The following is a 26,628-nucleotide window of genomic DNA, read 5'->3' on the forward strand; positions in this document are numbered from 1 at the left end:
GAGAGAAAGGTCTTCCTTTTTCCGTCGGTTTACCCCTCAAATGGCCACTACGGCCAACGAGCTATGGCCGGCGCTCTGTGCTAATCCGAAGCCAGGAGCCAGGTGCTTCCTCCTGGTCTCCCAAGTGGGTGTAGGGCCCAAGCACTTGGGCCATGCTCCACTGCACTCCCCGGCCACAGAAGAGAGCTGGACTGGAAGAGGAGCAACTGGGACAGAATCCGGTGCCCCAAGCGGGACTAAAACCCGGTGTGCCAGCGCTGCAGGCGGAGGATTAGCCAAGTGAGTTGCAGCACCGGCCCCCAAACTGCCCTTTAAAAAAATAATAAATTATTTGGCCGGTGCCGTGGCTCAACAGGCTAATCCTCTGCCTTGCAGAGGAAACGCAGAGCAACGGAGAGAGAGAAATCTTCCATCTGTTGGTTCACTTCCCAAATGCCCTCAACAAGAAGGGCTGAGTCAGGCTGAAGTCAGGAGTCAGGAACTCCATCCTGGTCTTCCACATGGGAGGCAAGGGTCCAAGTACTCAGGCCATCTTCGACTATCTTCCCAGATGTTTTTTTTTTTTTTTTGACAGGCAGAGTGGACAGTGAGAGAGAGAGTCAGAGAGAAAGGTCTTCCTTTTTGCCGTTGGTTCACCCGCCAGTGGCCGCCGAGGCCGGCACGCTGTGGCCGGCACACAGCGCTGATCCAAAGCCAGGAGCCAGGTGCTTCTCCTGGTCTCCCATGGGGTGCAGGGCCCAGGGACTTGGGCCATCCTCCACTGCACTCCCGGGCCACAGCAGAGAGCTGGCCTGGAAGAGGGGCAACCGGGACAGAATCTGGTGCCCCGACCGGAACTAGAACCCGGTGTGCTGGCACCACAAGGCGGAGGATTAGCCTATTGAGCCGCGGTGCTGGCCCCAGCTGTTAATATTAGCAGGAGTTGGACTGGAAGCAGAGGAGCTAGGACTCTGCCATCCTTGCATGTGGAGATGTATGGGCTTTTTTTTCTTTTCTTTTTAAGATGTATTTATTTGACAGGTAAAGTGACAGAGAGAAAGAGGGAGGGAGGGAGTGAGCTCTTCCAAGTGCTGGTTCACTCCCCAATTGGCTCCAATGGCTGGGGCTGCACCAGGCTGAAGCCAGGAGCCAGGAACTCCATCCGAGTTCTCATGTGGATGGCAGGGGTCCAAATGCTTGGGTATTCTGCTGCCTTTCCAGGCACATTAGTAAGGAGCTGAAATAGCCAGGACTCAAAATGCCATTCCAATAGAGGATGCTGGCATTGCAGGCAGTAGTTTAACCTGCTGTGCCACATAGGCACTCAAACCTCCCTTTCTGCGCACTGCCCATCCCAGGCCCTACCTTGCACCTCCCAAACTCCCTTCCTATTGTTTGTAGCAGAAGACCACAGTTCCCCAATGTTGGAATTTGGAACCAATGTCAGCTGCGAATATCCAATATGGCTGCATGCTGTGTCCCTGAGATGACCTTTAGGTCAATATAATGTCATCACAATAAAATTACCATGCTGACACTCCCACTCCCATCCTGTAACTCACACCATGACATTTCTGAGATTTCTGGAAAAGGGCAAAGAAATGGGTGGCATCCAATCCCCACTCCAAACTCCAGCCTCTTTGAATATTCAATTATGCCCCACTCCAGACATGGGCTCCCATGCTGCCAGCTCATTTAGAGCACAGCTCTGAGCCTTGTTCGGGGTCCACACTCCCTCCTGAATACATACTTTGGCTTTGCATGGAAGCACGTCTTGCTTTTTTGCAAACTTTCATCTATGTCTCCTCCTTGAATTCCTTCTTGCCACAGAGAGAAGAACCTGGCCTCAGTCTAGGTAGGGGCCATCCTACAACAGTGGGACTTTTCTTATGGGCAACTTTGGCTTAAGGACACCATCAGCCTGGCTGGAAACCTTCGTAGACCCCTGCTCTGCAGGGGGAGACTCAGTGCCCTTGTGCCTCCCCTGACAGCAGGGCTGCTTTCATCACGTCTGAAGGCTCTCACCACCTCCTCTTTTAACCTTTACTCCTCACCTGCATTTTCCCCAAATAAAACTCTCTCATGTCTCATTCTATTTTACTGTCTGCTTCATGAAGGACCCAAATAAAAAGGCTCCTAGAACAGGACTTACAATGCAAATACTTATATATTTTAAGTATATAAATATTTGAAAGATTAATGAATGGATGAAGGAGGCGATGAGCTAAGACTTGAAAAATAAGAGGGCCCTAGCCATGCAAAAAGCCAGGGGAAGAGTTGTTCCGGCAAAGGAAACACCACTTGGTGTGTCTGCCTAGGCTTTGAGAAGGAAAAAGGTTTGTCTTATTCAAGATGGAAATCTGGTGGGGTTGAGGCACAGGGGAAAGGAAGGGTGGTGTAAGAGGCAAAAGAAGCAGCGGAGACCAAATCACATGGGGTCATACTGGTCATGAGACACAGCCTGGGTTTAAGTCAAAGCACAATGGAGGGTCACTGAGAGATTTTGAAGAGGTGAGCAATATGCTGATTTATGTTTTCTTTTAAATTATGTATTTTATTTTGAAGGCAGAGAGACAGAGAAACAGAGATCTCTCAATACTAGTTCATTTCCCAAATGACCCCAGCAGCTGGGGCTGGGCCAGACTGAATACAGCAGCAGGAACCTGACGATTTGAGCCAACACCACTGCCTCCCAGGGTCAACATTAGCAGGAGGCTGGAATCAGCATAGCCAGGGATCGAATCCAGATACCCTGATGTGATCCGCGGTGTTGGCCTCTTAACTGCTAAGCCAAACAAAGGTCCCAATCTTGTATATTTTTGTGTGTGTACCCACTACGTGCTAGATATTACATATTTGTAGACAGATATTTGTGTCACAGGAAAAGAATTCAGGGAAAGCAAAAAAATTTTTTTTTAAAGATTTATTTATTTATTTGAAAGGCATAGCTGCAGAGACAAAGAGAGAGAGGTTTCCCATCCACCTCATATGGGTGCTGGTTCTAGTCCTGGCTGCTCCACTTCCGATTCAGCTCTCTGCTATGGCCTGGGAAAGCAGTAGAAGATGGCCCAAGTCCTTGGGCCCCTCACCCACATGGGAGATTTGGAAGATGCTCTTGGCTCCTGGCTTTGGATCAGCTCAGCTCCAGCCTTGTTGCCATTTGGGGAATGAACCAGCGGATGGAAGACCTTTCTGTCTCTCCCTCTCTCTGTAACTTTGCTTCTTATAAATAAAATCTTTAAAATATGATTATGTCTTATAAACATATTACACCAAAAGCATGTGACAAAAAAAAAAAAAAACCAAACAGGTAAATTGGACTAAATCAAATGAACATGTTTTGTTCAGTGAGTGACACTAACAAGAAAGTGAGACGGAGGCAGGCATTCAGCACGTGGTTAAACTGCTTCTTCGAACTAGCAGCTGGTATTTTAGTCCCAGCTTTGCTCCTGGGAGACAGCAGTGACAGCTCAAGTAGCCAGGTCCTTGGCCACCTATGTGGGAGACCTGCAATGAGCTCTTGGTTCCTGGCTTCCCCCTGGCACAGCCCTGGGTATTACAGACATTTGGGGAGTGCACTTAGCAGGTGCAAGATCTCTGTCTTTGTCGCTCTCCCTTTCAACCAAAAATAAATAAAAAGAAAATGAAAAGATAATTCACAGGCTCACTAGGCTAATCCTCCACCTGTGGCGCCAGCACCCCAGGGTTTTAGTCCCAGTTGGGGTGCTGTATTCTGTTCTGGTTGCTCCTCTTCCAGTCCAGCTCTCTGCTGTGGCCTGGGAAGGCAGTGGAGGATGGCCCAAGTGCTTGGGCCCTGCACCCACATGGGAGACCAGGAGGAAGCACCTGGCTTCGGATCGGGCGCAGTGCACCGGCGGCCATAGCAGCCATTTGGAGGGTGAACCAATGGAAGGAAGACCTTTCTCTGTCTCTAACTCTTCCTGTCAAAAAAAAAAAGACAATTCACAGATTGGGAGAAAACATTTGCAAATCATGGTACCTGATAAGGGGCTGGTATTCAGTAAAGAATGCTGACAATGGAATAAGATGACAACAAATAAACCAATCAAAATGAAGGAAGGATTAATAGATGTTTATCCAGGAAGATAAGCAGTGAAAACATGCTCAACATCGATATCCCTTAGTGAAATGAAAAACAGCACGACAGACCCCTGTCACATCGAGGGTGGCTGTGATGCGAAAGACAGACACTGAGATTTGTTGGAAGAGGCGGGACCGTCATCCGTTGCTGGTGGGAACATAAACTAGTACAGACGCTTTGCAAAAACAGTTTAGCGGTTCTTGAAAAGCTTACGCACACAACCCAGCAATTTCTCCCCTAGGTATATACTCAAGAAAAACAAAAACACATGTCCGCACAAAGACTTGCACATGAACACTTAGAGCAGCATTATTTATAAAAGCCAAAAAGAGAAAATGACCCATTTAATAAGGGCTGGATGAACAAACTGGGTGGATCCGTGTAACAGACGATGTCTGGCGATAAGAATGCAGTGCTGGCGGTGGGGGCGACGCGAAGGCTTTAACGCCCACGTCACGGGGGTCCAGCTCTGGCTTCCAGAACCCCTTCGCGGAGGGCAGGACCCGCGGGGCCGTTGGCGTTCAGCCTCACTCGCGAGGTCGCCCCAGCGCTCCCGCTCGGCCCCGCGTCCAGGGCTCGGCGGGCCCCTGAGGCGACGCCCGCGACTCTTCTCGCAGGTTCCAGCAGCGGCGCATGCCCACGAGGGCCGCCGTTCTACCTCCTCTGGGTGGCTCGGCCACTTGGGTGTCCAGAGTTTACCACCGCTCTCAAACCCCACCACAGGGAAGGGGCTGTTTCTGCAGGCGCAGCGCGCACACGCTCCCCGACGCTCGCCCGCCTGGCGCCGCGCGTCCTCCTGAGGGAGCCGCCAACATGGCAGAGCGCGCCCCCCGCACAGCAGCCGCGGGCCCGCCGCCCTCCTCAGGAATCGGCGGCAGGCGGGCTGAGGGGACGCTCCCGGCTCCCAGGTCCCTGAGAAACGGACACTAGGGCCGCGGGCGAGCGCCCCCTCCAGGCCCAGCCTCCCGCGGCCGGCCCGCCCTCCGCCGCCGCCAGCCTACCTGCGCCCGGCCGGCCGGCCCGCCGCGCCCGCCGCCCCCGCGCCGTTGCCGTGGCAACGCCCCGCCCCGCCCCTGCCCGCCCGCAGCCTCCTTCGCCCCTCCCCCCGCCCGGCGCTGCGGCCGGGGAGGGGGGAGGAGGGGGCGGGCAGAAGACGCAGGCGAGAGGAAATCGGCGGCGCGACGCCCGCGGCCCATTGGCTGCCGCGTCCCGGAGCCAGAAGCCCCGCCTCTCTGGCGGGGTCACGTGATCCCTTTCAAAGATGGCCGCCCTGTTGTTTTGATGAATAATACTTGGTGGGGCGAGGGGGTAAGAGTAGGGGTGGAGGGGTAGGAAGGTTTACTCTTCCAGCGTGAGCATCTCGAATCCCATCCTCCCCCTCCCCCCTGCCCAGGCTCTGGCGTGGCGGCGGGGCGTGTCCGGCCTGCTTTGGGAGGGGAGGGGCTTTCCTACACTGTACTGGGCTCTGCCAGGGCGCCTGTGGGGTCGCCTTACCTCGGGGCACCCACTCTGCAGCCCAGCAGTTCCCGCCAGGGGCCAGGGGTGGCAAGGAGAGCCGGCTCTACTGGAGGAAACGCAGCTGCCGCGCCGCCACCACCAAGACACAGCACGCTGGTGGCGCGAGCCGAGCCGGGGACCGCGCCGCCTCGCCCGGGCAGCCTGGGAGGCAGTGGTAGTCGGCGGCGGCCGGACGAGCCTCGGGCGGGTGGAGCGACCTCAGCCCAGGCAGCTCAGTGCCTCGTGTTCTTCTTTTTTAACCTCTGACTATGCAATTCTGAAACCTCCCCCGCTCGGGGGACCGGACGGCCTCTGGTAGAAACCTTCCACACTCCTCGCTCCCGCGCGGTCTCGAGAACAGAAGGACCTCTCGCGAACGCCTTTCACCATTAAGAGGAAGGCGATGGAGGAGCTGAGCGCTGATGAGGTGAGCGGGCGCGGGGACACCTTGAATTACTTGGCGACTCTGCTGCTGTGGACAGGGGAGGGCTTCGCCGGTGGTGCCCGGCTGTTGGGCTCGGGGACGGAATGGAAATGACATTTTCCCGGAACAAAATGACTCCCTGCGAGGGTCTCCGGTGTTATCCTGCTGTCTTCTTTTTCTTTCTTCGGAGCTGCGATTGCTGCTTTTGGGGTGCTCTGGGGTCTGAGCACGAGGGGGAGCATCGTGGGGTGGTCGTGCTTTTCTGCCGGATACGCGAGCCTGGCGGGGCTGGATTGACATCGAGTTCCATGGCGCGCGTGTGCCTTCAGGGATCCAAGGGCTAGTTTCGGATGGAATCGTAACGTATGGTGGGTATGAAGTGTTTGAAAGCCCAGACATGTGGCCCTGACGTTGTGTAAGTTGATCAAAACGCCTTTGTGTTTGGGGGTGGTTGCAAGACAGATTTCTTTGATGTTTAACAACATATGTGTCTTGTCAACATGTGCGAGGATTCTAGCCGAATTCTAGTCATTTAGCAGAGCCGTGACGACTTCGGGCAGTCTTCTCTTCCATTCCTCCTTTTCCTGGTTCTTGGTCCTCTCAGAATTGTGTTTTGCTGTACCAGAGCCTGAACCAGAACTAAATAACTTTGTAAACTCTGTCCTGTTTTCACTTCGGAGAGACGCTGTGCCGATTCCCTTCATGATGTTTTACAGTTTGCTTAGTAAGATTCTTTAAAAAAAAAGAAAGAAAGAAAGAAAATAAGGAAGAGCAAGTGGCAGTTGGGGTACAAGGAATCTCTTTGCTGCTGCGGACTTTTTCCTGCCTTCTTCCAAACTGGGAGCTTCCCTTTCCGGGCCCCTGCTGGCCCTACCTGGTCATTTCTTCCACTGGCTCCTAAACTTCGCAGTCATGTATCAGGCTGCTTGCACTAGACGACTTCCCCGCTCCAGTTTTAGCTCCAGCACCGTCACTGTGTTTGCTCAACTTGCTGAAATTCTCCAGGCGTGGGGCATGCAAGACGTAGGTTAAGGGTCACGCAGGACAGGACACAAACAGCTTTGATACTGGTGAACTTGGGTGTAAAGTCAGGTTTGCCTGTGCTGTGTAACTGACATTGTTTTCCCCAAATACATCAGGAACTTAATCTTAAATTAGGAGACAGTTTCTTTCTTTCAGGTGGGAACTATCAAAAGTATCTCTCCTGTCTCCTTTTTCCCTTCAGTAAGAATTCTGACCAGTGACTTCTCTTTAGGCAAAGAATGTGTTTTTTTAGTAGACCTTTCACTAGCAGAAGTTTCTCTTGATGACCTCCAGTTAGTCCCTGGTTGTGAGGCTTCCACATATTTTCACCAAGGCGATGTTTTTGAAACAAGAAAGTGCACAGACTGAATGAAGTTACTCTGTGATCTGCAATGTGTCTCTTCATTTCGCCCCCACCTCTCAGAAGGTGTAACGCTTTTGTGACCTTGCAGGGAATACATGTAACCTTTACAGGAGAACTAGAAGAGAGTTTTTTTCAGGGTCAGCAAAATTTTTAAATGTGAAATTAAACTCACTATATATAGGAATATATAGGAAAATATAAAATTATCTTTTAGCAAATTACTTGTCCTGAATGCAAAAAGGGACAGTTATATTTTACTCTCAATAAAACGTAGAAAGAGTAGTTTTTTGGGAAAACTGTCTAATTTTTTTTTAAGTTCTTGTTAGGTGAGCAATTCTCGATGGCGACACAGCCAAAGCTTTTGCCTTTATGTTGTTAGTCTATTGCTAGAATCTTATCACAGATGTGATAAATGACTTTGATTTGATTAGAAAATAATGCATTCATATTACTGAACACTCAAGCATAACATTTCAGGATTAAAGCAGGCAAGACCGTGTTCTTTCAACCTAAATTAGGATATTCAATAAGGTGGAGTTCCCTGTTTTAACAATGTGAAAATAAAGAACAGTATAACCAGACTCAGAAGATTTTACGTTATGAGCACCTTTTGGTGCCTCTCATAGATTACCTTGAATTCTTGCACTTTTCTTCACTCGTGCTTTGTAAGTGCTGTCTGTTATTTATGGGTAGTACATTACCGAGTTCATTCTCATAGCATCGTTGTTTACATCCTAGTCAGTCTGAAGCCTCCTCAGGTGTTTCATTTTTACCAGGATGACTTGGGGGAGGGGGAGAGGCAGACTTCTAAACTGTGTTTGCAGTGCTGATGGGATTGCCTGGAAATGACTTTTTTTGCTAAGTCTTCTCTGTGACCTAGTTCATCTGCAGGATGGCTGGCTGGGATTCAAGGTGTGGTCAGGCTTTGAGAGGAGTGTTGAGTGTTTCTTCCCAAATGCTGAAAATGTGACCTTGGACTTTTCAGCAGTGTTTTGGAAGTGCGAGAGGACTGACGCTGACTAACAGCCCTGGAGGCTGCCCTTCGCTGGGCACTTTACAGTGTGCTGTCATGGGATGAAACAGGACTGCAGGCAGGGCCTAGTTCCTTTATCTTACAGGTGAGGAAACAGATTTAGGTTACATACCTTGTCCATGGTGATGCGGCCTGGAAGTTACAGTATTGGAATTGAAACCCAGGGCTCCTGGCTCAGTAGCTCCTTTTATGGCATTTTACTCCACAACACCCAACCATAAATCCCCGCAGCTTACATATAAATTCAAAAGTACCTCCTAGAGTTCATGGGAAGTGGAATTAAAAGAAGTTAATCTTGGTGCAAAAATAATTTTGAAAATCAGTGCATACAGGAGAGCTTCAAAAAGTTCATGAAAATGTAAATTAATGATAAGACTATGAGTGGATTTCAGAAAAATTTTGATGGCCCAAGTATTCGGGTTCCTGGCACCCATGTGGGGGACCTGGATTGCAGGCATTTGGGGAGGAAACAGTAGATGTGAACTCTGCCTCAGAAAGAGAGAAAAAGGGAGGGAGGGAGAGAGACGGACAGACAGACAAGGAGGGACTCCTGGTGGGCACTGTCTTAGTGTAGACTTTCAGGAAAAGTGGTCCCTAATGCTGAGGAGCAGGCGCTCCCTGGCAGCCGGGTCTGAGGCTGCGAGTGCTGGAAAGGCTGCAAGTGGGGGAGCGGAGCCGAGGCCCTCCGGGTGGGGGGAGGGGAGTGGCAGGCATCAGTTCTTAGAAATGCTCTGGGGCTTGAACTTCATCCGGAGGACTCGGAAATGCCTTTGAGGGACTTCAGGGGCTCAGAGAGGTGACTGGAAGCGAATGGCTGAGGATGGGGGACAATACAGGGAGCTGTTGTTGCTCTCCGGGAGTGCGGCAGGGGCCTCCAGCCCAGGGAGGCCTTGGCAGTGGGCACCGCAGAACATCCAGGCTCTCAGCTGACCTGAGTGTGAAGGGTGGGGAGGGGCTCGCCTCAGTTGCTAGCTCTGGAGAAGGGCTGGGTTTAGTGAGGAATTCCAGATTCTGCAGGAAACAGGTGAGTTTGTTTTGGCTGCTGAGATGAGTCATCATGGAGCCAGCTCTGCCTAGCCAGGGCTCCCTACCCCAGCGGAGTGGATGACTGCGCCACTCACTTCGTAACTGGGGTTTGCCTTCCTCAAAAAGCCCGGGAGGAGCCTCCCAGGCCCCTTCTCTCTTGGTTTATTTTAGGCAAGAGACACACAGTGATGATGATGGGGTTATCTGACGCCGAGCTCTTACTGTGTGCCTAGTAAGATTGGTATCTGTTAGCCCATTTTTCAGATAAGAAGATGAAGGCTAATAGAAACTAAGTAACTTGCCCAAAGGCACATGACTGGTAGGTGATAGCACGGGGATTCTTTTTTTTTTTTTTTTTAAGATTTATGTATTTATTTGAAAGTCAGAGTTACACAGAGGAGAGGCAGAGAGAGAGAGAGAGAGAGAGAGAGAGGGAGAGGGAGGTCTTCCATCCGATGGTTCACTCCCCAATTGGCCGCAACGGCCGGAGCTGTGCTGTTCTGAAGCCAGGAGCCAGGAGCTTCTTCCGGGTCTCCTAGGTGGGTACAGGGGCCCAAGGAGTTGGGCCATCTTCTACTGCTTTCCTGGGCCATAGCAGAGAGCTGGACAGGAAGTGGAACAGCTGGGTCTCGAACCGGCACCCATATGGGATGCCTGCGCTTCAGGCCAGGGCGTTAACCCACTGCGCCACAGCACCAGCCCCTCCCCCCCTTTAAAGATTTATTTATTTATTTGAATGGCAGAGTTACAGAGAGGCAGAGAGAGAGAGAGAGAGAGGTGTCTTCTATCTGCTAGTTCACTCCCCAGATGGTCACAATGGCTGGAGCTATGCTGATCCAAAGCCAGAAGCCAGGGTCTCCCATGTGGGTGCAGGGGCCCAAGGACTTGGGCCATCTTCCACTGCTTTCTCAAGACATAGTAGAGAGCAAGCTGGATCGGAAGTGGAGCAGCCAGGACTTGAACTGGCACCCATTGGGATGCCGGCACTGCAGACAGCAGCTTTACCTGCTGCACTGCAGTGCTGGACCCTAGAACCTGGATTCTAATCCACAGTCTGACTCCAGCCTTCTCAATCCCTTTACTAGGCCCCTCCCAAACAGCAGGCGAGCTGGCCACTGCAAGCCCTGGGCAGTTTCATTCTTTAGTTGTGAGAGAGGGAGCACGTGGGCTGTGTCTGGTGGAGGTGCGTGTGCCTGTGAACAGGCGTTCTGCAGTCCATAGTGTGCCTGCTGCACGGCCCACACCAGGGGAGCCCTGCTTGCATGGAGCTTCCTTCTGGTGAGTGGAGACAGGTGCTAAGCAGACACGTCAGATGTTGTTTGGTGATAAGTGCTGTGAGGAAAAAGGCATGGGGAGCTGCGGACCATGTGGATGTGGGCGATGCAGGCGATGTGTCGGGGGAGGTGGCTTTGAAAGGGTTTCAGGGAAGAGCAAGTACCAGATTCCTCAGAGTGGACACATCTTCCCTTCCTGCTCCAGGAGCCAGGAGGCCAGGGGTGGGTGGGGCCCTAGAGGCAGGAGATGAAGTCACTGATTCAGCCAAAAAGTACTGAGTTCTCCTGTGTTTCAGTCACTTGGGATACGCCCTCCTCCCCCTTCTCATCCACATTTTAGGTCTTTGAAATTGGGATGCTCCTTGTAATCCGCGGTAGTCAGGTGGGCCAAGTGGCAGCTGTGACAGCAGCTGTCATTTCCTGTTACCTGCAATGCTGGTTATACCTGCTCCTGTCATAGCCGCTCCGAGTGCTACACCTGTTACATTTAGTTGCTATTTTAAATGCCTTTCAGAAAATGACACTTTGGTTTAGTCGTGAGAGTCAGTGTTACTTTGTATGCAAAGAATGAAAGCAGCAGTGGGGCTCGGGTTTGCATTGGTAGAGGAAACGTTTTCGCAGGAGTGACCACAGTTGGGGTTTGATTGCAGAGGCAGAAGTGCCCAGTTGTGTGAGGTCAGGACGAAGGCTTGCCGGAACTGCACACACAGTTTCCTTTCCTGCTGAGGCAATGCGGGAGGTCAGAGGTGTTCCACAGTTCTCTGAACCAAATTCCAAGTGTGGAGAACCTGGTGTACTGGAACACTACTCTGTCCCTGGGACTGTTAAGGCATTTTCTCGTGGCTTAATGGGTAATATTGTGAAACCTAATGGTACAGCCTGGAGCCTTGAATTTGATGAAGTACGGGATGTGCCCAGCGTTGTTTAGGTCATGAGAATATACCAGTGAACAAATCAGACGGACACCTCTGCCCTCGTTGGGCTTACATTCTGATTTATGTTTTGCAACAGGCTGTTGTGAAGGTAATAGTTCAAGGGGGGAAGAGTGGAAGCTGAGAGAAGGGTTTGGAGGCCATTGCAGGTGTCCCAGTGAGAGAGGAGGTGTGGGTCTCCAGCCAGGGTTAGTGGTGGAGAAGTGGGAAAAGGCCGGGTGATGGCCAGGTATCCACACTGCATTGGATGATGGGTTGGGTGTGAGGTATGAGACAATGAGTGAAGGCTGGCTGTTGAGTCAGGTTGATTGGTAAAAATGGGAGATGTGAAATGGTAGCTGCCTAAGCCAGACACATGTTTATTTCTCTCTAAATAGAAGTCTGGGTAGGAGGCCGGGGCTGGTAGGGGCCCAGGTGCCATCTGTCTTGTAGCAACTTTCCTAACATGTGGGTCCCATCCTGTGGTCCCTGTATGTACATTCTAGGCAGAGAGCAGTGAAGAGAGGCCTCGTGCCTTCTGTTTCACGGAACAGCTTGGAGGTTGCATGGATCACTCCTGCTCACCTCTCTGGCCAGAACGTTAGTCCGATGGCCACAGGTACCGGGGAGGCTGAAAAGCCATTTTTACTGTTAAGCTCAGTGTTCTCCCACACTAGAAAGGGAGAGCTGCCCGAGCCCTTTTTCCAACTCCATCTTCCCAATGCTTTAAATTTTCAATACTTCCCTAAGAGAAACAGCCCCAAATCACTTTCAGGCTTTGTAGAGTCTCCCGGTGATGGACAGTTTAGAAACCTTTAGATTCAAACACAAGGTATCCGCCACTACCCCTGGCTCCTCATGCTGTGGTGGGATAGGATAAGATGGTGAAAATCACAACTCCCATTTGGAAGAGGGAAGACTGGGGCACACACCCATTGCGGTGCACAGCCTCAGACAACTCCTGCTGGACCAAGTTGTGGGGCTCTTGGCCTGGGTGCTGGTGTGAGTTCCTGTGGCAGCCCTGGTTCTGATCTCTGGGGTGTTCCCCTTGACCTTGGCCTTGGCCTTGTCCCTCAGGAGTTTCTGCCTTTACCCTCTGAGTAGTATCTCTTTTCTTTGGGGGTGTGGTTTATTTGAAGTGGGCTTTGGAAAAGACCCTCTTGCTGGGACCCGACAGTCCTTGCAGCTCTTTGCTGCTGGGCCTGGGCATGTGGAAGGAGCTGGCTTTTCCAGCCTTGCTTAGCCCCACACTTCCAGGCTGGGAGTAAGCTCAGACTGTGGCCTGGGGACATTCCCTTGATCTGTCCGCCGTCAGCAAGCTGCAGCTCAGGTCTGTCTGGCGCTTGTGGGACTTCTTCCATAAGTTGCTCCGAAGCCAGTGAGAGTCTGGTTCTGCACTGCTCAGCCAGTTCCTATAGCATTACAGGCCATGTTGGCATGCAGGCTGTTTGCCAAGGGCCACAGATTTTACCTTGTGGCCTAATCAGGGTCACCAGCCTTCTGTCCTGCACTAGCTATGCCTATGCTGACCCCTAAACCAGTGCCACATATGACACTCCATTCAAGTTGATTACTTCCAGGTTGCAAATTCTCCATCTCAGTTAAGATTTCTTTTTCTTTTTTTTTTTTTTTTTGACAGGCAGAGCGGATAGAGAGAGAGACAGAGAGAAAGGTCTTCCTTTTTGCCGTTGGTTCACTCTCGAATGGCCGCTGCAGCCGGCGCATCGCACTGATCCGAAGCCAGGAGCCAGGTGCTTCTCCTGGTCTCCCACGTGGGTGCAGGGCCCAAAGACTTGGGCCATCCTCCACAGCCTTCCCGGGCCATAGCAGAGAGCTGGCCTGGAAGAGGGGCAACCGGGATAGAATCCGGTGCCCCAACTGGGACTAGAACCTGGTGTGCCAGCGCCGCAGGTGGAGGATTAGCCTGTTAAGCCACGGCGCCGGCCAAGATTTCTTTTTAAAAGATTTGTTTATGTATGTTATTTAAAAGACAGATATAAGAGAGAGAGAGAGAGAGAGAGAGAGAGATCGATCTTCCATCTACTGGTTCCTCCTGCAACAGCCGGGGCAGGTCCAGGCCGAAACCAGAAGCCTAGAACTCCATCCAGGTCTCCCATTTGAGTGGCAGAGACACAAGTACTTGGACCATCTCCCACTGCCTTCCCAGACACATGAATATCCTGCACGAAACCATAGCTTCTTTATGCTTTTCATGTTTAGCTATGTGCTGCTTCTAATCCATCCTCAACAGCCAGTCTGCCCCCATTCCCAACTTTAGGCAGCTACTGGTTTACCAATCTGTCTCCGAAGGTTTGCCTATTCTGAACACTTCATGTAAATGGTAATCAAGAAAAATGTGTGAGCCTCACTCATATTAAATGAATTTGAAAATAGTCACAGAATTAGCAGGGAGCTGGATGGGAAGCAGAGTAGCCGGGACTCAGAGCCAGCGCTTAGATAGAGCACTCTGGTGTGGGATGCCGGCATCGCAAGTGGGGGCTTAATCAATGCAGCACCGCGTTGTTCTTTCAGTTAAGATAGGGATTTGCTCTTGAGGCAGAGAGATCCAGAGTAATAATGGCTTACACGAGATAGCTTACTTTCCCTTTTCTTTCTAAGATTTATTTATTTGCAAGGGAAAGTGTCAGAAACGGAGAGACAGAGAAAGAGATCTCCTCTCCGCTGGTTCACTCCTCCAATGTCTGCAACAGCCGAGGCTGGGGCAAGCTAAAACAAAGAGCCTGGAACTGCATCCAGGTCCCCTGTGTGAATGACAGGGGCCAAGGAGTTGGGCCATCTTCAGTTGCTTCCCAGGCACATTAGCAGGGAGCTGGATCTGAAGTGGAGCAGTCGAGAGCTGAACCAACCCTCCGATGTGGGATGCCTATGTTTTAAGCAATGGCTTAACCTGCTGCGTCACAACTGTTGCCCCAGCTTATTTTTCTTTAAGTAAAAATCTGGGTAGGTGGTTGAGAGTTGCCATTGGGCCAGACCCGTTCTGTTGTATGCACTAGCATCCTCGGTATGAGGCCTAAGCTTGCAGCCCAAAGTTACTGCCCTGTTTCCTCTGTATTCCAGTCCCTAGGAAGAGACTGAAGGGGAAAGGGATGGCATGTTCCCACCCCTTAAGGAAATGCTCAGAAAGTGTGTGTACCATGACTTGCATTTCCTTGGCCAGCACGGGGACACATGGCTGCGGCCCAGTGCAGGGCTGTCGAAATCCTTAGGAGGAGGCAGCTAGCTGTCGCTGCCGCAGTGAATCGAAGAGTTATAGCCTAGTGCACCTTGAAAAATGGAGTTGTTGTCTATTGAGAAGGATAAAATTGAAAAAGGAAGTTTGGAGGGAGACATTAAATCATTTTTTTTTTTTTAAGACTTTATTTTTGAAGGTCAGAGTTACCGAATCGGGGGTGGGACAGGGTGTAGAGAGAGATATCCTCCATCTGCTGGTTCAGTCCCCAGATGGCCACAGTAGCCAGCACTGGGCCAGGCTGAAGCCTCCACATGAGTGGCAGGGGTCCAAACACATGGGCCACGTTCTGCTGCTTTTCCCAGGCCATCAATAGGGAGCTGGATCGGCAGTGGAGCAGCCCGGAGTCAAACCAGCACCCATATAGGATGCCGGTGTTGTAGGGGGGACTTTACCTGCTATGCCACAACGCAGGCCCCAAATCATCTGTTTTCAAGATACTGTTTATCTTTTTAATACAGGTGGAGATACTAAGAAGGCTGTTGGAGGGGTTGGCTTTGTGGTGCCTCAAGTTAAGCTGCCCCCTTATGATGTCAGGATCCCATTTCAGAGCTGGCTGCTCTGCTTTTTATCCAGCTCCCTGCTATTGTGCCTGGGAAGGCAGCAGATGATGACTAAAGTATTGGGGCCCCTGCCACCCATGTGTGAGACTGCCTGGCTCATGGATTCAGCCTAGCTCAGACCTAACCTAAATGCTATGACCATTTAGGGAGTGAAATCACCAAGTGGAAGATCTCTGTCGCTCTGTCATTCTGCCTTTCAATATATAAATAATAATTTAAAAAGAAGGTTGTTGTGTAGGGGCTTGTAGTTGCAGGGGAGAGGCTCAGGCTGGGACATTAGTCTGGAAGTTGTTGGTTTATTTACAACCACAAGAGTGGGCAGGCTACCTTGGGAGTGGGCACAGGCAGAGGAGGGGGCAGAAGACTGAACCTTGTGTCCTTAGAGGTTGGCAGATTAAAGAGGACCCAGAAAAGGAGACTGATCATTAACAGCCGCCATGGTAGATGGGAAACGAGGCCCTGGTATCCAGGGGAACAGTATTCAAGGTAGGGAGAATGATTGGGTCCGTGGTATTTTCTTTTTTAAAGAGTTATTTATTTGAAGGGCGGGGGGGGGGGGAGGGCAAGGGGAGAGAGAATCTTCCATTCCCGGTTCACTCTCCACATGCTTGCAGCAGTGGGGGCTGGGCCAGGCTGAGCCCAGGAGCCCAGTCAATCCTGGTCTCTCACGTGGTGGCCAGTGTTGTTGAACTCAGGTACTCTGACGTGGAATACACGCATCCCAAGGAGAACACATTACTCTTGCACCAAATGCCTACTCTCTGACTCCACATTTTTGTCTTGGTAGTAGCTACTTTAAGTTGCTTGGCCGGCGCCGCGGCTCAACAGGCTAATCCTCCGCCTTGCGGCGCCAGCACACCGGGTTCTAGTCCCGGTTGGGGTGCCGGATTCTGTCCCGGTTGCCCCTCTTCCAGGCCAGCTCTCTGCTGTGGCCCGGGAGTGCAGTGGAGGATGGCCCAAGTGCTTGGGCCCTGCACCCCATGGGAGACCAGGAGAAGCACCTGGCTCCTGCCATCGGATCAGCGCGGTGCGCTGGCGCAGTGCGCTGGCCGTGGCGGCCATTGGAGGGTGAACCAACGGCAAAAGGAAGACCTTTCTCTCTGTCTCTCTCTCTCACTGTCCACTCTGCCTGTCAAATAAATAAATAAATAGATAAATAAATAAGTTGCTGTCTTTTTTTTTTTTTGACAGGCAGAGTGAACAGTGAGAGAGAGAGAGACAGAGAGAAAGGTCTTCCTTTGCCATTGGTTCACCCTCCAATGGCGGCCGTGGTCGGTGCGCTGGGGCTGGTGCACCGCGCTGATCCAAAGCCAGGAGTCAGGTGCTTCTCCTGGTCTCCCATGGGGTGCAGGGCCCAAGCACTTGGGCCATCCTCCACTGCCTTCCCGGGCCATAGCAGAGAGCTGGCCTGGAAGAGGGGCAACTGGGACAGAATCCGGTGCCCCAACCGGGACTAGAACCCAGTGTGCCAGCGCCGCAGGTGGAGGATTAGCCTGTTGAGCCACAGCGCCGGCCTGTCTTCTTTCATTTTCTGTTATTATACACTACACCTGGGAGGCAGGTGATTTTTTTTTTTTTTTTTAAGATTCATTGTATTTATTTATTTGAAAGGGAGAGACAGAGATCTTCCATCCTCTGGTTCACTGTCTAAATGGCTGCCATGGCCAGGACCAAAACCGGGAGCTTCATCCAGGTCTCTCCTGTGGGTGGCAGAGGTCCAAACACTTGGGATATCTTCTGCTTTTCCCAGGCCACTTGCAGGGAGCCGGATCGGAAGTAGAGCAGCTGGGATTCCAACTGGTTGCCCATATGGGACACTAGCACTGCAGGTCGTGGCTTAACTCACTCTGCCACAGCACCAGCCTCCCCTCCCCCCGGCCCTGGGTAATTTTTAAAGAATACAGACTTGACTTAGCTTGCAGCTGGGAAGTCTGAGAGCATGGTGGTGGCAGTAGGTGAGGATCTTCTTGCTGTATCATCACGTGGCAGAGCGGCTCACCTGATGAGTCAGCACACGCTGAGTCAGCATGCCTGCTCCAGCTTCGGCCTGTCCTCCTCTTGTGAGGCCCAGCCTCAGCACAGCTTCTAATCCTCATGACTGCCAAAGGCCCCGCCTTCAGATGGCATTAATAGGTGAGTTTGGGGAGTAAGTTCCCAAAACAACGTTTGGGAGACTTGGTTTTAGCAGTTATATTAGTTATGTTAAGGTGCTAACATAACACATTAGTTATGTTAATGAAAGACACTTCATTATCACAGTTATAATTTAGTCAGATATACCTGGGTATTTATAAAAAATATTTATTTAAGTATTTGTAAGGCAGAGTGACAGAGAGGAGGAGAGACAGAGACAGGTGGAGAGAGAGCTCTCTCATGTGTCTGCTGGTTCATTCCTGAAATGCCCATAACAGCCAGGGTTGGGCCAGGTGGAAGTTAGGAACTTGTGGCAGGAATCCAGGTGCCTGGGCTATCATCTGCCTTCTCAGGAGCAGTAGCAAGAAGCTGGAGGGGAAGCAGAGGAGCTTGGACTTGAATTGACACTTGTGGCAGCTCAATCTGCTGCGCTACAGTGCCATCCAGACGGTGTTTTGGGGAAAAAGATATTATTTATTCATTTTATTTTGAGAGGCAGAGAGACACAGAGACAGGAGAGCTTGCATCTCGGGTTCACTCTCCAAGTGCCCGCAGTACCTGGGTTGTGTGATTCTTCCTGAGGGTGCGAGGGACCCGGCCCCTGTGCTGCCTCCCTTGTGTGCATGTCAGCAGAGTCTGGAGTCAGGAACGGAACCAGCGCAGGAACCCACCCCCTCCCTCCCAGGTGACGTCTTAACCGCTACGCCAGACAGCCACCCTGATGTATACCTGAGTTTTATTTGGGCCAGTCAGTTAGATAACCCTTGGCAAAGTACTTCATCTTTCTGAGCCGCAGTTTTCCTCACTTGTATAATGGAAATATGAAACCCTTCCCATGGCCTTGTGCAGATTAACTGCACAAGGTCATATGCAGTGTGCCTAGGAAGTGCCCTGGCAGAGTGGGCTTCTGGGACATATTAGCTCTGTTCCCAAATAAGATTGGATTGTATGTTCTATGTTAATTGGTGCCATGTATTATCTCAGAAACCTTGTGCCTGTGGCAGTGCTGCCTAAATGGCCAAACCTTCCTGGTCTACGTGTGAGGTGGGGTTGTGGTCCTGTCTCCATCCTGTGTACTTCCCAGAGACTCTTTTTTTTTTTTTTTTTTTTAAAGATTTGTTTATTTATTTCTTTGAAAGTCAGAGTTACACAGAGAGAGGAGAGGCAGAGAGAGAGGTCTTCCATCCGCTGGCTCACTCCCCAATTGGCCGCAACGGCCGGAACTGCGCCAATCCGAAGCCAGGAGCCAGGAGCCAGGAGCTTCTTCCAGGTCTCCCACGCGGGTGCAGGGGCCCAAGGACTCGGGCCATCCTCTACTGCTTTCCCAGGCCATAGCAGAGAGCTGGATGGGAAGTGGAGCAGGCGGGACTTGAACTGGCGCCCATATGGGATGCCGGTGCTTCAGGCCAGGGCGTTAACCCTCTGTGCCACAGCGCCGGCCCCCCACCGGAGACTCTTCTCACACGTGGGCCACCTTTTGTATTAAGCCACTGTTATCAATTGTCAGCCCTCCTCATCCTGGTTTCTAAAACCTGCAGTGATTGATGGCCAGAATGTGCTCAGCGGGTGAGGGCGGAGCAAGGAGGTTGGAAAGGAAGAGAACTGCACAGAAAGGGGAATTTAGGAATCCCAGGGCAAACATGCTGCATCTCACAGCTGAAAAACAGAACTGGAGGTGACGTGCTGTCTTCAAATCAGATGACTCATTTTACCTTTTGAAGATGTTGTCCCCCTGGGCAAGGGGAAAAATCATCTCTGAGCTGGATGTTGTTTTATTGCCTGCTTGCCAAGTGTCCTGTCTCAGCATCTTGTTTGTTCTCTGAAGACAAGATCGAGGCAGGGAAGAGCTTCGGTCCTAGTGTTGAGAAGTGCTCAGCCTTGACTTTCTTAGCTTTCTTAAGCATTATGAAATGTGTCCAGTGATGCTTCTTTATTCCCATCGACATTTGGTGTAGATTCTAGAAGTCTAGCAGTGTCGTGCTGATTGAGTTAGCTGGAGTTTTCGGACTCTGCTTCTGTGTACTGTTTTGGAACTGAACTGCTGGAAGTCTGAGCTGGTCTCGTCCAGTACCTGTCCTGTGCCAGGCCCCCTCTGGAGTCACATCACATTCATGTCTGCACTTGTCACCAGGACCCGCGTCATGAACAAGGGGCCAGCAGTCAGAAGTGCCCCATGCTTGGTTTAGTGCTCTGCTGTTGTCCTGAAATTCCTGTTACATTTGGACAAGGGGCCCTGCAGTTTGATTTGGCAGAGGCCTCACAGAGTCTGTAGTCAGTCCTGCGTGTCATTGCCTTTGTCTGCTCAGGTGCAGCTCTGGCCATTGTGGCCATTTGGGGAGTGAGCCAGTGGATGGAAGACCTCTCTCTCTCTCTCTCTGCCGCTCCTCTCTCTGTGTAACTCTGACTTTCAAATAAATAAATAAATCTTAAAAAAAAGATAAATGTTATTACTTACACGGTTCTGAAGGTTAAGAAGGCCCAAGATCAGAGTGCTTAGGGACTCAGTGTCTGGTGAGGATCCACTTCCTGGTTCATAGGGCACCGTCTTCTCACTGGGTCCTCACGTGGTTCAAGGGGCAAAGGCGCTCTCTGAGGACTCTGTTATCAGAGCACTAATTCTACTCAGGACGACTCTGCCCAAATGACCCGATCCTCTCCCAAAGGCCTTCTCCCAGCACCATCAGCTTGGGGGTTAGGATTTCAATGCAGGGATTTTTTGGGGGGATGCAAATACTTGCCCATAGCTGTAGGGTTTGACTAGATATCAAGATTATAGAACACTTGTAGGAGATGTTCATGTTTTTATGGAAAAAATGTTAATATGGTTCTGTATTAGCTTTTTGTTTCTATACCAAAATAGCCAAGACAGCTAATTTATAGAGAAAAGGGTTATTTTTGGCTCTTAGATCTGGAGATTCACAATCTAAGACCAGGTGGGCCCAGTGGCTCAGCAGCTGGTGATGGTTTCTTCCTGGCATGGCCCCCCTAGGCCTGAGGTGGCACGGAGCGTCACATGAGAAGAGGCAGAGAGCATGAGTGTCTGTGCCACCAGAATTTCAGCCAGCGTGCCAGCACGCCGGTCCGACCCATCACGCTCCAGAGGCCCCGCCTCCGCTGCGCGAGTTCAGGAACCAAATCGTATCAAATCATGTGGGGGCCTGCGTTGTGGTGCCATGGGTTGAGCCACTGCCTGCAACATTGGCAGTCCCACATGAGTGCCTGAATTCACTTCCGTTCCAGCCTCCTGCAGATAGAAGGTCTTTCTTTTCCTTCCATAACTATTTTTCAAATAAATAAATAAATCTTCAAAACAAAACATAGCAAATTCTGAGTTATGCCATGTCATTAATAGTATTTTTTCAATGTTTTCCCATGTTACTCTGGCTACATCATACTGAATGTATAACTCATTTTACTTCTTCATCTCGTTTTTTTGGAGGTAGAAGGTATTAATAAATAATAGATTTACTTTAAAAAATCAAGATATTTGACACAAGGGGATTTATCTTGTAGGTTTTTTTTTTAAAGATTTATTTATTTGAAAGGCAGAGTTACAGAGAGAGTAGAGACACACAGAGATCTTTCATCTGCTGTTTCATTTCCCAAATGGCCGCAACAGCTGGGCTTGGACAGGCTGAAGCCAGCAGCCTAAACTCCGTCTCGGTCTCCCACGTGGATGGGTGCGGGGTCCCACGTACTTGGGCCATTTTCCATTGTCTTCTGAGACACATTAGCAAGAAGCTGGATCAGAAGCAGAGCAGCTGGGACTCAAGCTGGCACTCCAGTTTGGGATGCTGGTGTCACAAGCAGCAGCTTAACCGGCTGTGCTGTGGTGCCGGACCTACCCCCATGTTTCTTGTAATGCATCTTATTTCTCTAATCTCAATAAAATAATCTTGTATTTTATCACATGTGTTTTATTTTGGTTGTGTTTTTACTATATGAAGTCTTAATTTTATGATACATAATTGTGTTTAAAACCCTAATCAAATAACATTACGATGAGCCCAAAATAATCATGTACATATTGCCAATTTTGTTTTTTTAATTTTTATTTGAGAGACATTGACAGAGAGGCAGAAATCTTGGTTCCCTCCTCACATGCCTGCACCTGCCAGGCTGAATCCAAGAATCTGGAACTCAATACTTTGAGCCATTACCTGCTGCTGCCTCCTAGGGTGTGCATTAGCAGGAGGTTGGAATTGAGAGGAGAGCCAGGACATGAGCCCCAGGCCCTCCGGTTGGGATGCGGGTGTTCTGAGCTGCACCTTGGCTGCCAGGCCAGCTGCTTGCCCCAGATTACCAGTTTTCAAAAGCAGTACAGTACATGTAATGTTAGAGATGGGAACTTTCTCTACATGTGGGTGTCCGTCCTCGTGGGGAACATACTTCTGGGCGGGGCATGAAAATCAGTGGAAGATTTAAAAATACTTCGCGAGCTTTAACTTTTTAATGTGTGATTTGATTTACTAATAAAATTGTCATGATTATAATACTGAGAGAAACAAGTAGGCAGGGGCTGGTGCTGTGGTACAGTAGGTTAATCCTCTGCCTGCAGTGCGGGCATCCCATATGGGTGCTGGTTCTAGTCCTGGCTGCTCCTCTTCTGATCCAGCTCTCTGCTATGGCCTGGGAAAGCAGTAGAAGATGGGATTGGCACAGCTCTGGCTGTTGTGGCCATGTGGGGAGTGAACCAGTGAATAGAAGACCTTTCTCTGTCTCTACCTCTCAAATAAACAAGTAAAACCTTAAAAGCAAAAACAAACAAAAAAACCAAGTAAGCAGTTAAATTTTATTGAGGTGAAATGAAGGAAAACATGTTAATTGCTAAAAAATGGTAAAATTTTTTTTTTCTGGCCTGCATTCAGGGTACCCCGGAGCAGTTTATACTTTGATTTTAGCAGTTGCTATTTTGTGAATCAATTAAAAATGTTCCTAGTAAGCCTACACTGAGAAAAAACTTCATAGTTCCTTAGAGCTTATTTTAGACATCAGCAATGCAGAGATGCTTAGAACATTGTTTATGGCTTTATTTTTTCAGGATACTAACAGGTGACACCATATCTACATTTGTGACACCATATCTATATTTGTGTTTGCCAAACAGTAATCAGTTGGTTAACCTTTACTTTTATGTTAATTAATCTTTTACTTAAGGTAAATACAAGCCAGGTGCATTTCCCTGCATTTTCGTCAAAGAAGTGCCGCCTTCCTGTTTCCTTCAAGGACAGGCACAGAGAGCGTGGTGCTGGCCTGGGTGATTGCTTGTTCGTGTTGACTCTGCGTAAGCACCATCATGTAGCTGTAATTTCTCATCTAGGGAGATGTGAGTAGAGCAGTCTCTTGGCTTGAGATGTTAGGATCAGAATGGCTCGTCAGTGAGCGAATCTTAGTGAATGCCAAGTGGAAAAGTGATCATGGAAGCGTCTCCTGGGCACCTCTCTGTCCTCTTCCATGTTAATGGATGCAAGTAACAGGCACATTGATTCATATTGGAATGTGCTGGCTGTGTGTAAACATTGCCATTTCTGATTTGGAAGCAGCCTCCTGGCGTTGGCTGAGGGGTGATGCTGCACCTGTAAGGGGTGCTTCAGCGTTCATGGTCCGTGTTAGGAAGGGGAGCTTTATTCATCCCAAGTATTGGATGCACACACAGTGGCCACAAGCCAGTGTTTTCTCTCCCTGAAAGAGTCCACTTTAACCTGCATGTAGGTCTACTGGGGTGTTTGTTGACTTGCAGGTGTGGAGTGCAAGTCTCAGTGTGGTTGAGATTTATAGAAAATGCAGAGCCCCTGCCCCAGGAGAATGTGTGCGTGGGTTTCAGCAATAATGTTTTCATGAGTCAGTTAAAAAATACTTCTTTCCATGGCCAGCGCCGTGGCTCAATAGGCTAATCCTCCGCCTTGCGGCGCCGGCACACCAGGTTCTAGTCCCAGTCGGGGCGCCAGATTCTGTCCCGGTTGCCCCTCTTCCAGGCCAGCTCTCTGCTGTGGCCAGGGAGTGCAGTGGAGGATGGCCCAAGTCCTTGGGCCCTGCACCCGCATGGGAGACCAGGAGAAGCACCTGGCTCCTGCCTTCGGATCAGCGCCGTGTGCCGGCCGCAGCACGCCATTGGAGGGTGAACCAACGGCAAAGGAAGACCTTTCTCTCTGTATCTCTCACTGTCCACTCTGCCTGTCAAAAAAAAAAAAAAAAAAAAAAAAAAAAAAGAAGAAGTACCTGAGGCTTGGAGGCTGGCATTGTGGTGCAGGGGGTTAAGTTGCCTCAAGGGACACTGGCATCTGCTGTTGGAGTGCCAATTCGAGTCCCCAGCTGCTCCGCTTCTGATTCAGCTCTCCACTAATGTCCCTGAGAAGGCAGTGGATGATGGCCTAAGGCCTTGGGCCCTGGCCACACAGTGGGAGCCCCAGAGAAGAGTTCCTGGCTCCTGGCTTTAGCCTGGCCTGGGCCTAGCTGTTGCAGCATTTGGGGAGTGAAGTATTGCCTGGAAAATGTTTCTTTGTTGTTCTGCCTTAAGGAGAGAGGGCAGGTGCTTGGACTTGTCTAGATTCATCTTGTCTGTTTAACCAAGTGCCAAGTGGTGTCAAAGATGGGAATGGGACATACAGGGCCCATCCCTTGCCATGTTTTTGGTGAGGACATAAAGTTGCAACTGCAAGAGTCATTTTTTAAAAAGTATGCTACTGTTAAAATTACCTAATTTCAGGGTGTTTCTCTGAGTTATGGTATTTGGAAGATTCAAGCTCTTGGTCTTTCTGGTTTCTTCTGCTGATTTCACAATGAACTAACAAATGTGAAATGCTTTTTAGTAGCTGTGTTAACGTATTCACAGTGTTTAGGTGAAACAGAACCTTAAGCTAAAGGAAAACAGCATCTGAGACTAAAAGGAAGCTTTAAAGGACAGAAAGTTGCAGACTACAATTATTCAGGAAAAGCAGAACAACTTTACTGTGTGTTCAGGTGGGTGCTTTACATTTGTCCAGCAGCTATTGACAGTGTCCCCTGAGTGTTGCAGGGGTTAAGAGCGACTGAAATGGACCAAACCCCTGCCTTCTGGAAGCTTGTATTGTGCTAGGTAGGGATAGACTGTAAACATTTAAGTAGATAGTAGTGCAGGTAGTAACCCACTAAATTCTGTTGCTGCCGCTGGGATGGTGGCAGAGCTGGCCTCCACATTGCTCCATATGCCGACTCACTAACGCCACCCACGTGGGAGATCCAGATGGAGTTCCAGGCTCCTGGCTTCAGCCTGGCCCAGCAGGACCATTGCAGCCATTATGGGGAGTGAACCAGGGGTTAGAAGATCTCTTTCTTTCTTTCCTTCTCTCTCAAATAAGTAAATCTTTTTTTTTTTTTTTTTTTAAAGCAGCAATGGTAATAATTTTGTTGCAGTTTATGAAACTTCTCGTAATTAGAAAAAAATCTCCTGGCATTGGAGATTTAAAGAGCCACAACCTTGTTTTTCCTCTAAGAAAATACAACTTACAGCCCATTTCTCATGACATTCAAACCGTTGCTGGTCATGGTCTGAGTGGATTGATGGAGAAGCTGGGTGAAGGTGTGAGTGTTCTGAGAGAGGGGGGAGAGAGAGAGTGAGATCGATCTTCCATCTAAATGGCTGCAATGGCCGGGGCTGGGTCAGGCTGAAGCCAAGAGCCAGGAACTCTATCCAGGTGTCCCATGTGGGTGGCAGGGGCCCAAGTACTTGGGCCTTCTGCTGCTGCTTCTCAGGGTGCATTAGCAGGAGGCTGGATTGGAGGCAGAGCAGCTGGGACTTCACCACACCCTGAAATGGAAGCTGGTGTCACAGCAGCACCCTAACCTGCTGTGCAGCAGCAGTGGCCCCTTGAGTAAACATTGCTGGAATGAGTGAGCTACCCGGAAGTGAAGCAGAAAATGATGGAAAGCTGAGATTGCAGAGAGACGGTGCTGCTCTACCCGGCCTCTCTCCACTCTGTCTGCTTAATTCGGCACCACTTCTTAGTTGCTTGGTATACTTGGTCCTTGACCTGTTAGGAAGGGCAGAGCGATTCTGTGCTTGTTGGGCTGTTACCTTTGTGTGTACTGAGGCTTGTGCTGGAGCAAATGCATGGGTACACCATGCACAATGCGCGGGTGCTAGGAGTGGGTGTAGCAAGTTGGGTGGTGGGTGGTAGGGCAAGGTGACGGGACATTGGCGTGACAGTGGGACATGGGTAATGGATGGTGGAGTGCTGGGAGCTGGTATTGGGATGCCAGGAGCCAGGTGGGGGAGGTGCATTGGGAGCAGAGCACTGGGGTCTCTGGAAACCTCAGTGACCAGAGTCAGTGGTGCAGTCTGAACCTGCAGGCCAGCCACCACTACCCCAGTGCTGATCTGCGTGGTGAGGGCACCTAGCTTCTGGAGACCACTTCTGCAGCTAGGGCAAGGCTGACCTGAGCCCTGGGGCAGGAGGCAGAGCACATTGGCAGCTGCTGCGGATGCTGGCTGCATTTGGTGTCAGCCTCACCTCAGGGCACAAGACAGCAGTCCCCACCGCATGGGTGGTGCTGTAAGCCATTGGCCAGATGTGGCTGCCGGCTGTGACTCTTGGTGTCTCAGTGAGAGACACTTTGGGGGTCGGCTTGCCTCAGTAACGCGGAGACTGCTGCCAAGCACTGAGGTGCCCAGGAGAGACCGGATGCCTCTGACAGAGCCAGCCGTCCTCTGCAGCCGCTTCACCGCCTTGTAGATCTGCTGCAGCCTGTGCGAGTCTGAGGACACCCTGGCCGGGGCTCTGCCGTTTTGGAAAGGGGAGGCAGCCCTCAGATCAGGGAGGGAAGCTCTCCTGGTCTCTGGAGACTCCAGTTCTTTAATTTGTACCATCCCTTCAAATAAAAAAAAAAAATTGGTACCCAAAATTATAAATAAAAATAAGAATCCTATTACTGTCATTATGAAAACGTTATTTCCCTGATCCCAAAAGTGTACACAGTGCAAAGTCCCCAGGCCAGGTGGGGAGCACTCCTCTGGGCATGGCACATGGCTCCTTCAGGGCAGCTGTGTGTTCCTTCCCAGACAGCTTAGAAG

General features: G+C 50.4%; 1 protein-coding gene across 1 annotated transcript in view; it reads left to right on the top strand.

The window, feature by feature from the left end:
- The first annotated feature begins 5,341 nt into the window (after positions 1-5,341).
- Positions 5,342-26,628, top strand: part of UBE4B (ubiquitination factor E4B) — a 130,059-nt gene continuing 108,772 nt past the window's right edge. The window contains exon 1 of the mRNA XM_062190413.1: positions 5,342-6,005. Within this exon, the coding sequence (XP_062046397.1) occupies positions 5,982-6,005 (24 nt within the window). The 5' untranslated portion in view covers positions 5,342-5,981. The remainder of the gene's footprint in view (positions 6,006-26,628) is intronic.

Source organism: Lepus europaeus, chromosome 5 (genome assembly GCF_033115175.1).
Source record: "Lepus europaeus isolate LE1 chromosome 5, mLepTim1.pri, whole genome shotgun sequence".
Classification (NCBI taxonomy): domain Eukaryota; kingdom Metazoa; phylum Chordata; class Mammalia; order Lagomorpha; family Leporidae; genus Lepus; species Lepus europaeus.